This window comes from Alternaria ethzedia, assembly GCF_023757985.1.
Source record: "Alternaria ethzedia strain BMP 0044 chromosome Unknown scaffold_6, whole genome shotgun sequence".
Taxonomy (NCBI): domain Eukaryota; kingdom Fungi; phylum Ascomycota; class Dothideomycetes; order Pleosporales; family Pleosporaceae; genus Alternaria; species Alternaria ethzedia.
The window spans coordinates 279,394-296,566 of NW_026056199.1; the positions used below are offsets into that span (position 1 = coordinate 279,394).

The 17,173-nt window shown below is 48.2% G+C and overlaps 6 protein-coding genes across 6 annotated transcripts; 3 read left to right on the forward strand and 3 right to left on the reverse strand.

Annotated features, from left to right (window-relative positions):
* Nucleotides 1-4,239: 4,239 nt before the first annotated feature.
* On the forward strand, nt 4,240-4,937 carry J4E87_003364 (uncharacterized protein; the record flags this gene model as incomplete). The annotated part of the gene is made up of 2 exons (XM_049374992.1): nt 4,240-4,295; nt 4,346-4,937. The coding sequence occupies 2 exons, from the start codon at nt 4,240-4,242 to the stop codon at nt 4,935-4,937; spliced, it is 648 nt and encodes a 215-aa protein (XP_049234914.1).
* A 2,735-nt stretch (nt 4,938-7,672) lies between these two features.
* On the forward strand, nt 7,673-8,378 carry J4E87_003365 (uncharacterized protein; the record flags this gene model as incomplete). The annotated part of the gene is made up of 2 exons (XM_049374993.1): nt 7,673-7,725; nt 7,790-8,378. The coding sequence occupies 2 exons, from the start codon at nt 7,673-7,675 to the stop codon at nt 8,376-8,378; spliced, it is 642 nt and encodes a 213-aa protein (XP_049234915.1).
* Nucleotides 8,379-9,713: 1,335 nt separating this feature from the next.
* J4E87_003366 (uncharacterized protein) lies at nt 9,714-11,389 on the reverse strand (the record flags this gene model as incomplete). The annotated part of the gene is made up of 5 exons (XM_049374994.1): nt 9,714-10,070; nt 10,123-10,993; nt 11,043-11,160; nt 11,208-11,316; nt 11,366-11,389. The coding sequence occupies 5 exons, from the start codon at nt 11,387-11,389 to the stop codon at nt 9,714-9,716; spliced, it is 1,479 nt and encodes a 492-aa protein (XP_049234916.1).
* A 532-nt stretch (nt 11,390-11,921) lies between these two features.
* On the forward strand, nt 11,922-13,512 carry J4E87_003367 (uncharacterized protein; the record flags this gene model as incomplete). Its single annotated transcript, XM_049374995.1, has 2 exons — nt 11,922-12,679; nt 12,726-13,512. 2 exons carry the CDS (start codon nt 11,922-11,924, stop codon nt 13,510-13,512), a joined length of 1,545 nt encoding a protein of 514 aa, XP_049234917.1.
* Nucleotides 13,513-13,928: 416 nt separating this feature from the next.
* Nucleotides 13,929-14,856, reverse strand: ARD1 (N-terminal acetyltransferase A complex catalytic subunit ard1; the record flags this gene model as incomplete). Its single annotated transcript, XM_049374996.1, has 2 exons — nt 13,929-14,468; nt 14,716-14,856. The coding sequence occupies 2 exons, from the start codon at nt 14,854-14,856 to the stop codon at nt 13,929-13,931; spliced, it is 681 nt and encodes a 226-aa protein (XP_049234918.1).
* Nucleotides 14,857-15,280: 424 nt separating this feature from the next.
* On the reverse strand, nt 15,281-16,986 carry J4E87_003369 (uncharacterized protein; the record flags this gene model as incomplete). Its single annotated transcript, XM_049374997.1, has 4 exons — nt 15,281-15,809; nt 15,858-16,032; nt 16,359-16,849; nt 16,910-16,986. The coding sequence occupies 4 exons, from the start codon at nt 16,984-16,986 to the stop codon at nt 15,281-15,283; spliced, it is 1,272 nt and encodes a 423-aa protein (XP_049234919.1).
* Nucleotides 16,987-17,173: the final 187 nt, after the last annotated feature.

Genomic DNA, 17,173 nt, shown 5'->3' on the forward strand with positions numbered 1-17,173 from the left:
TAAGTATAAGCTCTACTAGTATAGAAACTTAGAGAAACCTTTTATAAGTAATAGCTTTACCTAGATTATTTAGTAGAGGTTTATATTTATATAATTTTATATTAATCTACTTTACTTTTATAGCTAAAGTTCTAGTATAATAACTTTAATTTTATAAACTAGATTAACTTAGATAATAAATATATTATAGACTTAAGTATAGCTAGTATATTCTATAAGTTCTATATAAACTTTTTTAGAAATACTTACTCTATTACTAAAGAGTAGTTTAACTAAGTAAAGAGTTTAGATACTAAACTAGAGATAAATAGGCTAGTAACGCCTAATAAGTAGTTATTTATTAAAGTTACTAAGAATAATAGATATATAGAGTAGAAGTAGAAAGTACTTTATATAATCTTAGAGGTAATAAAAGTATAGTATAGTATTAGACTATAAGAATAGTTATATAATATAGTAGCTAATATAGCTAGACTTAGAGATAATTATATATAGAATATAGATTACTAGTAATTATATAGGTTTTACGTAGATATCTTAGATTATCTTAGATTATATTAAAGGCTTTATACTAGTGTTAGACTTACTTAGTTTCTTTTTAGTATTATATAATTATATAAAGCTAGTACTAGTGCTAGTTAATAGTCTAGATAGCTATTAGTATTATATTATAAATATAAAGTAGTTAGCGTATTGTAATTACGCGCGTAGTAATTATTATATTAGTAGTATAGATATAAGTATTATAAAGTTATAAGTTATAAATCTAAGCTTATATTAAAGATTTTTAAGTTTAAATTTAGAGTCTAATATAGTAACGCGTTATTACGTAATTATATAATTACGTAATTACGTAATTTTAAAAAAAGTATACTATAGACTCTATCTCTTAGACCTAAAGAGAAAGTAATAAGATTATTACTAGCTTATAGTATAGACTAACTCTATACTTACTTATATAACTTTCTTTATACTATAACTAGAAATAACTAGAAATAATATAATATATAGTAATAAGTATACTACTAATAAAACTTACTATATTTATTCTCTATTAACTATAACTATAATATTATCTTTATCTACTAATAACTATAATATAATAACTATTCTTTATACTTTTACTAGCTTTAGTAAAACTTTAATACTACTACTATTTATATAATAGTATTTACCTACTAAAGATAACTTATATATATTTTTTTATTTTTATTCTATTTCTTATTACTTTTCTTAAAAATCTCTTTTAATATAGTTTACTACTAGAAAATATAACTTTTTATTATCTTACTTAAATATAGCTTTATCTTAATTTTAATTATATATATAGTAAAATAAATATAGATAGTATCTCTACTCTAAAGAGAGTACTTAATTATTAGTATACTTAGAATAAGCCTCTTTAAAATTTTAGTAATATATAAATTTTTCGCTACTAAATAATTTATAATATTAAGATTTAGCTTATAAAAAAACTATTCTATCTTATTAATAAAATTCTTAAATATAAAGTTTTAGTAAAAAATAATAGTAAAACTTACTTACTTTAAGTACTTATAAAAAATATATATAATATAGTAGCTATTAATAGTTTTAGTAAAAACTATATTATTAGTAAAGTACGCTTTAAAAGTATAAATAATAGTAGTAGTTATAAAAATAATAAAAAAAAGTTATAAAATTTACTATAATACTATTTTTTATAATAATCTTAACAGAACTTATATAAGTAGTAATAGTAATATAATTTAGAGATAAGTAATTAAAGTAAATTAATAATAAAATAATTTAGTTAAGTATTAGTAAGATAGCGTAATATAACTAGTAATAAGATTAGTTTTAGATTAACTTATAATTACTTTAGAAACTTATAAAAAAGTTATTTAGATAGTATAGCTTTTAGTATTAGCTTTAAGTTACTATTAGTATTTTTAATATATTTTTAAAGTTCTAAAAGTTATAAAAATTTAAAAAATAGAAAAAGTGCGCTTTTACTAAGATTTTAGTATATATATTCTAACTATAAATTTTTAAAATATATTACTTTATTAGTTATAAGCTAATAAGCGTATATAATTATATTATAATTTTCTTAAAAATTAGTATTAAAATCTCTTTATAAAGTGCTTTAGTATTAAAATAGCTTTATAGCTAGTCTAAATTTAAAAGCTTTAACTTTCTTAAAAGTAGTAGCGCTAAAGCTCTAAGCTTTAGCTTATTTATTTTTAAAGTACTAAAACTTTTAGTTATATATTCTTTAGTATACTAGTAAAAGACTTTACTTTTTTAGAACTAGTTTATAAGCTATAAAATTATTAGTTTACTAATAAAAAAGTTCTAATAAAAATAAAGTATAAGAAAAATTATAAGTAAAAAGAATATAAACTTTATAAAAAAGCTATTTAGAAAAGAAAATAAAGCTTAAATAGCTAAAGTACTATATTAGTATACTTAGATTATAAGTGTAGAAATAAGTAAATAGTGTATATTACGCTAAAAATAAGTAAAAGAATATTAGTAATAGTATAGTATTAGTTATTAATTAAAATACTATTAAATAAGTGTTAATTTATCTTCTAGAGTTTCTCTTAACTAGGCGCTACTACTCTAGATCTATATACACTCTTTAAGTTCCTACTTCTACAAGAGATCTACGGCTCTCATATCAGCCTGTTCTCAACTCCGTTTCGAAGCCCGTACAATGTTCTTCGCTAGAGCGATCTACCATATCTTCGAAAGGGCCTGGGATGATATGCGGCTCCTCCGGGATATCGCTAAACTGGCGGTCTGTCAACTTATTACATCCATTCGCATACCCCGTTGGGGGGCGAATGATTTGGAAGGCACGACGATTTTGAGTTTTCCGGCTTTAGTGCGCGTTTATGTTTCCGGTATCTGGCCGCTAGATGATGTCGATGGTATACGGGAAAAGCTGCGGGTCTGGACAGAGAATACAAACTTGGAGGTCGTCTTTGAAGCCCATCCTGAGTCCGTGCGAAGAGCTTTGGAGGATGAGAGCGCGGCTTGTACGTCATAGCGTTTGCTGCTACCCAAAAGGGTAATGGCCACTAGATAGTCGCCTCCTCTACTCGAATGCAACAGTTACCCGGGGTTACACTCACATCGCTTCTCAACACACTCCAGTCCTTGTCTTTTAACTACGATCACTGCTGGCTTTCGTTACACAACATCACCTTCTTCCAGCGCAATACTCACGATGGAGAGCAATTTCGCGCGCGCAGCCTTGCCTTGCGACAGCGAATTGTCAGAAATGTAAGCACATCGCCCTCAAATGCACGCTCACAATGACTGACTCTCCGGCTAGTACGCTCAGAAACCAGCTCAACTCACCTCTTCTTCGCCTGCCTGCCGAGATCCGCAATAAGATCTACACCTTCGTCTCGCTCTCTACGACCATCAAAGTGACAGAAGCCTCCGAGAGCAGCCTTTTGAAACAAATCTTCTGCTTGAGAGCCCCAGGTCTTGTTAGAAGTTGCAAGCAGATACAGCACGAAGCCACCACGTTGCTCTACAGCCTAGCCATCTTCGACATCACCAACCACAGCGGAACCTTCTTGCTAGATAGAACATTCAATCGCAACATCTGCAGTCTCATTACCTCAATCAGGATGTCTGGTTACTTGGATTGTTCCGTAATGTCCAACTCCGATTCCGTACCACGTTCTTGGAGAATAAACAGGACACCAACTGGATGCCTGCCAAGTCTGAAGAGCTTGTATGTACAGAAGATATTCTGTGGGTGGAAGAGCATTACGGATCCAGCAGCTCTGAGAAAGTGGTTTCAAAACGAATCGCTTGAGATCATCTTCGAGGAATAAGCTGGCTGGGTCAATGGTCGCTCACAGTTCGGGTCAAGACTGTGTAGATTAAGAGGTCGACAATAATAATAGATGCATCTTACACAATGAGAATTTTGTTTCAGTTCCATGCACTGTTGATAGACCGTATACACATTCGCTGCGTTCGAAATCGTAGGCCACGAGAATGAAGCACTCAGCTATCCTCCTCGAGCAGCTCAAGTGACGCAAGGCCTGGGGAGTGACCTTAAAGGCAAATGGGCCTGATTAGTCACAAGAAGTACCTAGGAAGTCGATTTCCGCACTAGCGCCTTCCGGGATAGCGCAGTAAACCCTGCCTTCACTTCTCAATCTTTCTGTCTCCCTCCGACCCCCACCCACAACCAACGTCAAGTGCCGCCAATCTCCGCGCCCCTGCAACATGGAGGCCAACGCTTCCTCGGCGGCCTTCCTAGGCGAAGAGACTGAAGCAAACATGTAAGCTCGCTGTCTCTCACCCGGTCGCAAGTACTAACATTTGAACCAAGCACTCTCAGAAACCAGCTCGAGTCGCCGCTTCTCCGCCTGCCCGCTGAGCTACGAAATAAGATCTACGCCTACGTGGGCGTCGCTACAACCATTCAAGTCGTCACACGCCCCCAGACACATGCCAAAACATGGAAAGACAAAAAGCTACTCAAATACCCGCAACCCAACCTCCTCAACACCTGCAAGCAAGTCCGCCAAGAAGCCACTTCCCTCCTTTACAAACATGCTCTTTTCGAATTTTCCAGGTGTGGCCCCCTGGCAGTTCTGTTCCACCATTGCGAAGACAACTGCTGCGAGCGTATGACCTCCGTCAGAGTCGGATCCAGATTTCTGCAATTTGCGGTTCGAAAATTCGTTAAGAAGGACGATTTCTGGGCTGATACGTACAAGGGCACTATCAGCGTGCTGCCAAATGTGGAGATAGTCCGCCTCGTATCGAGTCCTGACAGGGAATGGTTTGAAGACAACCGTGTCAGTGCGGCACTGAGGGCCTGGTGTGGGAACAACACACCTGAAGTTATCTTCGAGGACATCTATGACGGTATTTGTTGGAAGTCAGAGTGGGAGGACATTTTGGGTAGAACCCCCTAAGATGGAGTTACTAGGATCGGACAGAACCTAGCTTAGGCTGTGCTCGTGTTCTCTTCTCGGCCGGCTCTGGGGCGACTCTTTCCTCGTGGCAATTTCACTACTTTCATCCCCCCACATAAGGCTGCACACTGTCACGTGATTTCTCAATAAGTACATAGTTTCTCCTTCCGTATTATTTAGTCGGTAGTCATTACAGTACAATACAAGATACCTCAATAGCTCACACCCACCACCCACCTCAACATATACAATATCCTCTACTTACTCAACATGGAGACCGCAAACTCACCGGCCCCTCAACCAGACAGCGTCATGTCCGAAGTGTACGTCTACCGCCATTCCCCGCACTTCCCACTGACAACCTTCCCAGTACATCCGTCAATCAAATAAACTCTCCACTCCTTCGTCTGCCCGCTGAGCTGCGAAACCAGATCTACACCTACGTCGGCCTCTCTACTATCATTAAAGCCATTCAACCTGAAGGGTCTCTCACATGCAGCTTCCAGGTTCCAGAACAACTCAAGGCGTGCAAACAAATCCGTCACGAAGCCACCTCGATAGTATACAGATCAGCTCTCTTCGATTTTACTCAGTGTCACACGGGTGCCTGGCTGAACGGCAGCTGTGACCACGGAATCGGCGAGTTCGTTACCTCGATTACGATTGGGGGTCGTGTGGCATGCCTCGTTTCCCACTATATTGGAAAAGGTAGGGGCTATGAAGGACTGCAATTTCCGACCAAATGGCTGCCGAACGTGCAGAAAATTTACATCAAGTATGACGCATGTATGCAACAGTGGGGATTTACTACAGGGACAGCACTGGAGGTGTTGTGCAAGAAGAATATCATGCAGATCATCTTTGTGTGACTGAGAGAATAGACGGTGGGCAGGTAGAGGGTACTTTAGACGTCACGAGAGCTGGCTAGTCGAAAGGGAAGCGGATTGCAGTATTAGTCCTTAGCTAGGCAGCTAGCGCAGTGTAGATAAATCGACCTCGGGAGCACTGACTCCAGACTACTTACTCAGTTCCGTCAACTACCCACTAGTCAAAATCACTATACTTTACTTCTCTGTCTGTCCAAAGAATGGAAACTTCTCCTAGAGCCATTGCATCCTCCACCGCCATGTCCCAAATGTAAGACTCGCGCCATCTACTCGACACCACCCACTAACTCACACGCCCAGCACTGTCACCAATACCCTCAAATACCCCCTCCTCCGTCTCCCTGCCGATCTGCGCAACAGAATATATACTTATCTAGCCCTCTCTACAACCGTTCGAGCAAAAGAGATCGAAAAGATAGAAGGTAGCACCCGCACCTTTATCAAGTACAGCTTCCCCCTTCCAGGCCTACTCCAAGCGTGTACGCAGACCCGATACGAAGCCACCCCACTGATATGCGCCCACGCAATATTCTATCTCAAGTTCGAGATCTACTCATTACAGTACCCGCGTTTTAGCCACGAGCTCTTGGAGCATGTCACTACAATCAAGCTTGGTTCGACTTTTGCCGATTATATCGCATGGTATCCCAGTCGGCGACGGGGTTTTACTAGAGAGTATGTACCTCCTGCTGAATGGCTGCCGAACTTGAAGAAAATCCACGTGTGGTCATGGAATGCGTACAAGCTTTGGCAAGAGGAAAAGATCAGGGCAGCTTTGAGAGCGTGGTGTGAGGACGTTACTGTAGAGGTTGTCTTTGAGTCATTAGTAGGATAAGCGGTGGGCTGGGGGAGGGTACTCTCAGATGTCGCGGGAATTGACTAGTCAAAGAGAAAGCGAATCAAAGTAGCCATATTTGGTTAACTCGCACATTACACAATACATGGATCGCTCTCTTCGAGTCCTCTACTCCATTCTGTCGACCTCAATCTCCCACAGATGCCCAGGTATCCAGATGTCTACCAATCCGTCAACATCCCCTCACGATCCCTAAACGCGACCACCAAATCCTCCTTTTTGAACCACTCCCTGAGCGCCACTCTTTTCCTCTCACATCCCGACTGAGAAGATGCCCACGTCACCTCCACCCTCTCCAGATTTGGTAGTGGGCACACAAGAGGCCTGAAACTTCTCGCGTTAACGTGTCCTGCAATGTGACTCGAAAGCACCCAGTCGATCTGCAACGTAGTACAAAACTTTGCCCCAACGCAACGCGTGGTCCAGGAGAAGTCGTTGCCATGGGTAATGTCGAAGAGGGCATATGCGTAGATGAGAGCGGTGGCTTCGCTGCGGATCTGTTTACACGTGCGCAGGAATGGGGGGATGGTGTAGAAGACTGGGTGGTGTTTAGACGTCCTTTGCCAATTGACGACTTCTATTTTGGTTGAGAGACCGATAAAGGTGTAGATGTTGTTGCGGAGCTCGGCGGGTAGGCGGAGGAACGGGGATGTGGGATGAGTGCTGGTTAGCTGGTTAGTGCAAGTTGATGGATGTATAACGGGATACGTACATCGCGGACATTGCGCTGTTGGTTTCGGAGGTTGCAGCTGTAGTCGCGGTTGTGGCTGTAGTCTTCATGGTGGGTAAGTAGAGGAGGCTGTGTATCTTGATCTCGAACCGTGGGTGGTATAACGGCAGATAAGCTAGCAGCACCGCTAGTGCTCTAACTGCGCCAGTCTGAACTATGCGAATCACAGTGAACTGTTTGTTCTTGTCAGGTTCTCTACCTTGTTCAGTCAACTACCCACTAGCCGAGATCAATACACCCTACATTCTCTAACCCACACATAATGGAGCTTCCATCTTCTACAGCTGTTGGAGTCGCCTCTACCATGTCCGAAATGTATGTCTCCGCGACCTGCGCCGTCACTAAACACCATCATCCACTCACTGACGCACGTGCCTAGCTCCCTTACCAACACACTCACATCTCCTCTCCTCCGCCTCCCCGCAGAATTGCGCAACAAGATCTACACCTACGTAGGCCAATCTAAACACATCCACATTGCCGCGACCATTACCAATTTGACCTCTTTCAAATTCACCGCGCAACTCCACCTCCCGGGCCTTCTCTCCACCTGCCAACAAACCCGCTCCGAAGCTACCGCACTCGTATACGCTCAGACTAACATCGACACGCTTCCCGGCGACACCTGGTACTGGCTCCACTCGAAATCGTCCCACCAACTCTGCGCCTACGTCACCTCGCTCCGTATCAGCGAATCGTTCGCCGACCTCATGGAGTGCGAGGTTGGTACGCGCGTGAAGAACTCGCAAGATGCTAAATGTTGTACCTTGGACTTGCTACGTCTGGAGCGTGTGCATGTTATTTGTAGGGCCTGGGCTGTGAACCTATTGGATGGCTCGTTGATGAGGGAAGCGATAGGGAAGTGGTTTGACAAAGAGTCTTTGGATATTGTCTTTGAGACAGGCCTGGATCTTCCATGTCGCCCTCCTGGCTCGCTCTTCGACGCACGTGAGCTGTTGGAGGATTAATGGCGGGATGGTATTGAAGATTGAGGGAATGGAAACGGATGAGACTGGATACAAGAGAGGGCATGGGAGCCGATCAAAAATAAGTCTGTAATTTGGTCTTCGACATACTCGATACCGCGCGTCTGGCTTCCGAGATTCGGATGAGGATTTTCTGTTAAGAAGATTTATCAACCCCTTCTACACTACGAAGAAGATAAAAACATCTATTAAAGATTGGGATATAACCTCAGTCTCATTACAATGTCATCCACAACCCCTCAAGCCAACAGCGTGATGTCAACGCTCTCTTCAAGTCCCCTCCTCAGTTCCGTCAACCACCCACTCGTCAAATTAACATACACAACAACATCATCTACTAATCTAAATACCCAACATATCAACCTCATTCACAACCAAACCCCTAGCCATCCATCACCACCCCCTCCTACCCTCCTACACCCCTCACCCTCCAAAACCACCCCCTCTCATGCGGCCCCACCCTCCAAAGCTCCAACTCATCCCTCTGCTCCCCCCACCCCGTCTCAAACTCCACTTTCACATTTTGATTCCCACACCACATCCACACCTTCTCCCTACATCTGTCTCGATTCACAATATCCTCACTCGCCCGTACGTGCAGCACGCGCAGATGCGGTAGGTATGTAGTCGGAGGCGAGATCGCTCCCGTGTAACCCCAGTGCATTACTGCCCGAATCGTAGTAAGAGAGAAGCGGGCCGAGGTGATGAGATTGCATAGCGGGTGTTTGGGGGGATGGACAGGCCAGGATACGCCGTCGGTGTAGCTGAGATCTAGTGTGGTGTGGGCGTAGATTAGGCTGGTGGCTTCGGCTCGGATTTGTTTGCATGTTGAAAGCAGCCCTGGGGGCTCGAAGGTGAAGTCGAGAGAGGTCCTATCTTGTGTTTGGATGGTTCGCTTAATAGGGACGGTGGTGGTGAGGGCTATGTGGGTGTAGATCTTGTTGCGGAGTTCTGCGGGCAGGCGGAGGAATGGAAATGTTAGCTGAGTGCTAGGTGGGTTGTTAGTGCAAGTTGATAGTTGTAAAACAGTGAGCGAGCGTACATGTTGGACATCGCGCTGTTTGTTTGGAGGGGAGGAGAAATGGGAAGTGAGGGATTTGGCTTGACGAAGGTATGGAATCACGGATTGGAGTCTGTCGGACGATCGGGGGGACTGGGAAAGACCGTGTGGCGGATGGGATAAGTCTGTGCGCACCATGGAAGCTGATTGAGACATCTGTTGAAGATTGGTATAGAACGTCGGTCACGCTAGCAAATCCCTCCCTATCATTTCTCTCACTATCCCCAGAACGCCCCACAGTTCACTAGAAAGCTAACCTAGAGACCAAACTGACTCTCCACCTCCCTCCTCTTCTGCTCCCTCTCCATCTCCTGACGAATCCGCTCAACCTCCTCCGTCATGCCCTTCTCGCCCTTCTTGCGCTGCCTCTCCTCATACAGCGCTCTCCCCTTCATAATCCTTGCCACAATCTCGGCGGCGTTTACGTTTTGGAAGTCGTGGTTAGCGATTTCGCGGTATATGTTGAGGGCCTTGGGGACGGCGTAGGGGTCGAAGGCGAGGGGCATGAAGGTGGTTTTGCCGTGGTAGACGGTGAGGGGTTGGGCGTAGGGGAGCGTGTGGAGGAAGGCTTTGGAGAGGGAGAAGGGGGCGCCGAAGATGGCTGCGTGGACGTACTGGGTGGGTGGTTAGTGGGGGGTTGGATGGGGAAGGGAGGAGGGAACGTACTTTGCACTGCAGGACGCAGAGGCCGCGCTCGAAGATGTTCATGATGGGGTAGTTTATGCCTTTCCAGTGGTTGATGACTTCGTCGTCGTGGATGCCGGCGATGAGGAAGATGGGGCCGTAGTCCTCGCCGGACTTTTCTATGCGCGCTGCCTTTGCTTCGTCGGTGTACCAGCCGCCCTCCTTTGCGGCTTCTTCTTCGGATTGTGTGACGAGGCGGAGGAACTCGATGTGACCCGAGGAGAAGAGGTCCCAGCCTCCGTCGACATATATGACCTTTTGGCCAGGCTTGACGCCCTTGCCCTTGACCAACTCGTGGAACTTGCCCTTTTCTTCCTTGACGGGTCCGAGGGCTGAGGCGGTCGAGGCCTGGCGCACGGTGCCGGGGCGCGGCGCAGTGGGTGAGGTAGGCGAGGTTACGGTGTTGCTGGTGGTTGTCCTCCGTAGCTTGACGGGTCGCGAAGCATGCCAGTACCACACGTCGCAGCCGGGCGCGCGACCTGAAGCGTCGGTCGCGTAGTCCTTGATGCGCTGAAGCATCTCCTCTCCCGTCTTTAACCGCTCCTTCTCGTCACCCGGGCCCTCGTCTCCGGACAGCCTCTTCTCCAGCGATGGTATAAAGTGCGACTTGGTGCACAGCAGCATGCGGCCCACGAGGTCGGTCGTCGAGATGCCGGGTGTGCGCTTGACCACCTTGAACCTTCCGGCTGCCTTGACGTAGCGGTAGCAGTCCTTTCCGTCGCTGTCGGAGGTGATGTCATCGCCGTGGACGACGTACTGGCAGCCGTAGTGGGTGATCCAGGGCAGCGAGGTTACGTAGGGCGCCCTCGGGACGGCTTTGGTAGCCCATCGGCAGGCTTCGACGGCGGCGACACTGATGTTGTTAGCTTTGAAGGCGGCGCATTCGTCATGGTCGTGCGCACCGTTCGTCGAGGCGCATCACCGTGGGGCCCTTGTTCTCCATGATGGACTCATCCGAGTGCACACCAACGAACAGCTCGTTGCCCAGCTGGCGCGCCTGCAGCATGGCGCCCGCATGGCCTGGTCTCTGTAAGCGCTGGATACCTCGAATGCGGCAGTCGGCATACCGTGGTGGGCAAAGTCGAAACAACCATCGACCCATATGCGCTGGTCCGAAACCTCGACGTCTTCCTGAGGATCCACGGGCCACTGTCCCTCTGTGGGAATCCACTCTCCCTGTGTTTCGTTAGTGTTGCGCGGATATGAATGTCGTGGTGGTGCGTACTCGTGCGCTCTGTCTGCGCTGCATCGTGACGTGGGGTAGTTGGCGGGGCTGGCAGCAACACACGACAGTACAGCGGAACCTGGTAGTATTGGTGTGTCTGGGAGAGAGTCGGACGGTGTCGAGTCTGAACCGCGGGACTGGGAAGCTTGGAAGCTTGTCGCTTGGAAGCAGCACCTGCCACTCTGGATTCAGCCTAACGTGCTGATAGCCGCACGTGGTCGAATGGCATAGTCAGTGAAGCTATGGCAATGTAGGGCGACAGGGGCAGAGGCGGTGGGCAGGGATGGGCCTCGGGCGGCTTGTTCCTGCGTCGGGATAGGTTCTCACGGTATCAGCTGTAGCCGCGAATCGAAACACGTTTTCGTTTTGCGCGCCAGTATCTGCCTTATAGCGTGCAGTCCCGTCTGCGCATCTCCTCACCTACATTCTAACGAAGACACTGTAGTATATTTACAAGTAGGTATAGCAATGCGGCAATGTTATCAGGGTCCGTGGTGAAACAGCCCCTGATCGCTCGGTAGCCCCACACGTCTGGGAAAGCACATGGGCTACCAGCATGGCCGACAACTCCAGCCAGGGCCTCTTCTCCCGCCGCCCCTCGTTTTTCGGCGGCAAGACCAAGGGACAAGGACACAAGCAAACAAACTCGACCCTCGCGCCGCCCCAACTCAACATCACCCCCGCGGCCAACAACGGGCTAAAGACACCCCCTCTTGAACTCGACCAATACGAGTTTCCCGCCCGCCTCGCAGCGACGCCACCACGACGCAGGCACGCCAGCAGCAGGCACAGCATCGCCTCGTCCGTCACCGATCTCGGGTCCACGCTGCGGAGGTCACGGTCCGCCTCGCTTCGCACCAACGCGTCGGCCTCGTCCTCGCATAAGAGGACCCCCTCGGCCACCCTGGCCCTCACCTACTCCCCCGAAAAGGCCCCCGTGCCTGGTAGCGTGACGAATGCCTCGCGGCCCGCCCTGTCCATATCCACCTTTTCGCGCAGCAAGCAAAAAAGCAGCGAGAACGTCAAGACCGAGGGTGGCAGTGTCCAACAGCCCCAGGCCCAGGTCTACGAGAAGAGCCCCCTCAGCGCCGTCGACAAGCCCAAGACCCCCTTCGGCAACATGGCTGTCCCCATCCCGCTGCGCCATCCGCCCTCCCAGAAGGAGATTCTCCAGGCAAACCAGCAGTCCAACCGCACATTAGCTCCTGCAGCGCCCATCCCCGTCCCCAACGGCTCCAACCCCAACCTCGTCTTCCAGCACATCCACGAGCTCGCCTCAAAACGCATATCCACCCTCGACTACCTGCGGAAGGCGTAAGTCCTCTCCTCCCACATTGTCACTACAACTAACACCCCCCAGCCACGAAGGCCGCATCTACTGGTTCAACACGCTCCTCTTCTCCAAAACAGACCTCACGCGCCTCCCCTCCTTCACAACGCGCAACCAAGCCCGGCGCGCCACCCACTACCTGCTCCTCGGCTTCTCGCTCCCCACGATCCTCGACCTAAACGCCAACTCCCCGTCCGACTACCTCAAAGCCCTCAACGCCCTGCTCCTCGAATTCGAACAATACCAATCCATCCACCCCGCCGACGGCTCCACCCCCTCGTCCCTCTCCCGCGCCCGCCTCCCCCAGATGTTCAAGCGCGCAAACATGGGCATGGGAATGGGCATGGGCATGTCAATGGGGAGTAAAGGCCGGCGGTCCAGCAGCGCAAACGGCGACTTCCCACTCCTCACTCCAAGCAACAGTTTCACTGGTTCGGAAACGAGTGGTGGCATGGGTGGCGGCTTCGACTCCCCGCCCACTACAGACGATTCTCTGCTTCCGAATGAAAGCTACACCCATCTTCAGACCCCGAGTCTGCCTTTCGACCCCGATTTCTTCAGCACGTTTGCTACGCTTTGCGATGTCTTGATTGATTGTTATACGAAGATACTTAGTATGCTTAGTACGCCTGAGAGTGTGGCGAGTGCGGGGGGTGGGGTGCCTAGTTTGGTGGGGGATCTGTTTAATAAGGCGGATGCGCGGGTGAGGAAGATTATTCTTGCGGGGGTCGTGCGCGAGTTTGAGGATAGTTGTCGGGCGGGGCTTAAGAGTGAGGTTGGGGGTGTGGGGAAGGTTGTTCTTGGGGGTTTGATGTAGGGAGATGGGGAAGATGATGATTTTATGTGGTAGGCATTATGATCTGGGCTCTTTATGATATCCAACAAGGTACACGGATGGGCGTTTTCTTTCTTCTCCTTTTTATTCTTTTAGTTGTCTACTTCCTTGTTGCATGGAGATGGAGTTGGAGATTTTAGAATATACGGTAGCATATGGCATGGTGTAGCATAGCATGAGAAGGTGAGATATGGATATACGCTGGCAAGCGTAACCCCCTTCTACAGCACAACGAATGTGCCTCCAATGAACTAATGCCAACACACCACCAATATTCTGTCCTTCTCGCCACTCGAGTATCCATCAATACCCTCATTCTAGACAGGGAACGTCCTCCCTCATCACCTCATCCCAGACCGTATCTGCTGATAAATCTCAGCAATGGCAACCCCCGCCTCCTAAGCAGCAGCCGCCTCATTCTTCTCCACAAGATCCACAACACCCTTGCCCCTACCCACCTTGACCTTAGTCTTCCTCTCCTTCTTCGCAACCTTCTTCCCTTCCTGCCCCTCACTCCCAACCGCATCCCCCTCATCAAGCCCCTCACTCCCAAAAATCTCCTCCTCCTCATCCCTCAACTGCTCCTTCAAATCCGCCAGCTCGATCCTCATACTATACGCATCCTCACCATCAGCATAGTACTTCGCTTCGATCTTGTCGACGGTGAAACCGAGGGTTTCGCGGTAGAGATGCAGGGCCGCGTTGTTGGAGACGCGGACGTGTAGGGAGACGTAGTGGGCGTTGAAGGTCTCGGCCATGGCGCGTTGGGATTGGCGCATTAGTTTCTCGGCGAGACCGAGGCGGCGATGGGTGCGCATTACGGAGAGGGAGGTTATGTGGCCGTGTTGCACGCCGTCGGTGGGTTCCTCTTCCATTTTGGCGAGGACGTAGCCTACGATCTTCGGGGGGTCGTAGGGGGTTTTGGGGGGGCGGGATACCTGCGGTGGTTTTAGTAGAGTGGAAGATTATGTTGTATCATCCAGTGTCAGAGTATAGATGAACAGTCGAATCGTCACGTGGTCCACGCAACAACTCCCCGTTGCTTAACCATTATTTCATAAACAAGTTAAGCGCAGCACTCGCGAACAACTGCAATTCTCATCCTCTAACCCCCTATCTTCACACCAGTTCCTAGCTCTTACTCATACACAAACACAAACACAAACTCAAACACAAGAAACTTACATCAACAGCCACATAGCTCAACTGCGGCCAACTCATCGCATGATACAAGTAATACTTGCAAAAGTAGTTCTCGGGCAAATTCGTAATGTTCGCAAGCTGAACATGCGGAATGTCCGATGGGCGTAGGACGCGGATATCCATTTTAGCGGTAGCGTCGTGTATGTGTGTGGTGTTTTCCTAGCTCTTTCTTCTGTAATACCGACTTTGCGATTCCTTGCGTCTTTGGTTGACGAGGGAGTACCGGTTGATTGGGATTAGGATTGGTAAAGGTGTACCTGGAGTCGCAGCGCTAATGCGAATGCGGATGGGGGGATGAGCGATGGGGCTGGGAATCTGGACTCTGAAAGGCGGTTTGGGTGAGGAAGAGGGCGAGTGCGTTATGTAAGCAGGACTTGTGGAGTCCCGAGGTCGGGGATTAGAAGTTAGCGCGGGGCTAAACGCCGACGCCCGCGACCTTACTCAGGAAGCTCAAGAACCTCATATCGCAACATGACATTAAGCCCTTAAGCTTCAAGCCTGATTCCGATTATCATTCATACACTAGTATCCCACCCCGTTCAAACCATTAAACAGCAACCACCCCATCCTCACCCACGCGCCTCCCCACAACATGCAGATCCGGCAGCCCAAACGCCTCCCTCACCTTCTCTTTTGCCTGAGCGTCCGTCAGGTTTACCTTTAGACGCCACACTTCTATTTCCAAGAGCTTGAGCGAAGCGAACCACTCCTTCAGATATGCACCCTTCATTTCATCCTGTCCCTCGATGATGGCTTTCCCATTCCCCCTTGTCAGCCACAGCCTCTCCACCCTCCCAAATCCACTTGCAGGCAGATTAGACGACGCAAAGAATCGGAGGGCGAAGTAGCTAGGGACAAAGGTACACAAAGTGAAGGACAAGGTGCTGGCTTCGATGTAGATCTGGCGGCAGGTGTAGAGGACCGCGCGGACGCTGGGGTAGCGGCCGAGCACGTCTTTTTTGGTGAGGAGCTTGTTGATGTTGATGGTGGTGTTTAGGAAGACGAGGGTGTAGATCTTGTTGCGGAGTTCGGCGGGGAGGAGGAGGAGATGTGAGGGGGGTTGGTTGGTGTGCGTGCTGGCGGGTGTTAGGAGCGAGGGTGTAGGTAGGGAGGGGTGGGTGTACGTTTTGTCTCTGTTTTGCTTCTGTGGGGAGATGGTGTTGGAGTTGCGGAGTTCGTCGTAGTCGTTGTTGAAGACGTCGTCGACGTCGCGGAGGTCCTCGTCGCGGTCATCTTTTTGGTCGGGCGGTAGGACGCGAGGTTTCATGGAACCTAAGTCGGAGAGGCGAAGCATCTTCACTGTGTGGGGAACGCGACGTCGGTTTTGTGTTGCAATGTTGGTTATGGGATCGAGATAGCAGGTAGTTGGTTGGGTAGCTGTCAGTCAATGCCGGCCGCGACGCTAGTACAGGGTCTGCATGAAGACAAACGGTGATGGTGACTGCAACTTAGCGCTAACTACATGAGGCTGCATCTCGAGGACGAGGTGACGTCCTCGCGACCCGAGACAGCCTGAAGACACGAGTGATCTTCTTGTCTCATACCAAATCTACCACCACTCCTATCTACCTGACAACGATCACACGGACAAACATATACTTTCGGAACGAACGTAGCCGTCTCACATCCCAATTTCTTCCCCATTATCCCAGCAACCCTCTGTAGTGTTTCCGTGTTTCCCTTGCGATAGTATTCATGATATTCAGCAGACACCCTCACGTAAACGTACTCCAGCCGTGGAAGCTTATACCGCCCCTCGTATTGCTCAAGCAATTCAAGCGTAGAGAATAGCATGGCAATCGACGTGATGAGTTCCCTCTTTTCACGCCCAATGTGTCCTAGGAAACGATGAAAGTCATATCGCGCATAATTGAAGCCGAAGGTTGTGTAGGAAAAGAAGAGAGACTCGGCTTCAGACCGGGTCTGACGACATGTTCGAAGGAGTGAGACGGTGGGGGACATGGGCCCGCCCGAGTTTGTTCGAGTGTGTACTGAGGCAGTCCGCCGGTCCAGCAGTGGTTCAATGGAAGAGTCGGCGAGAGCGTAGCCGTATATTTTGTTGCGCAGCTCGCCTGGGAGGCGCAGCAAGGGTGAGTTCTTGGCATTGGCTTCTGTGCTGTGCATGTCAGCGGGTCGAGCGAACATTTGCAGCGACAGTTCCAGAGACAGAACTTACATAATGTCGTGCTTTTCGACGGCCTCCTCGGGGATGGAAGGCAGAGTTGCGACGTAATTCATCCTGTGTCCGTCCATTTGAGTTTGGGGATTTCTCTGGTGGAAATCGGTTGATGGCGGTTGGTCGCACTGAATCGCAACGGCAGCTGGAACTAATGGGCGATGGCTATATAGGTCGAACTGTGAATGTCAGGACTTCAGCGAGCTATTGCTTACCCACTCTTGACCAAGACTGTAGTCGTGAACGCTTGTTCTAACCGAGTCA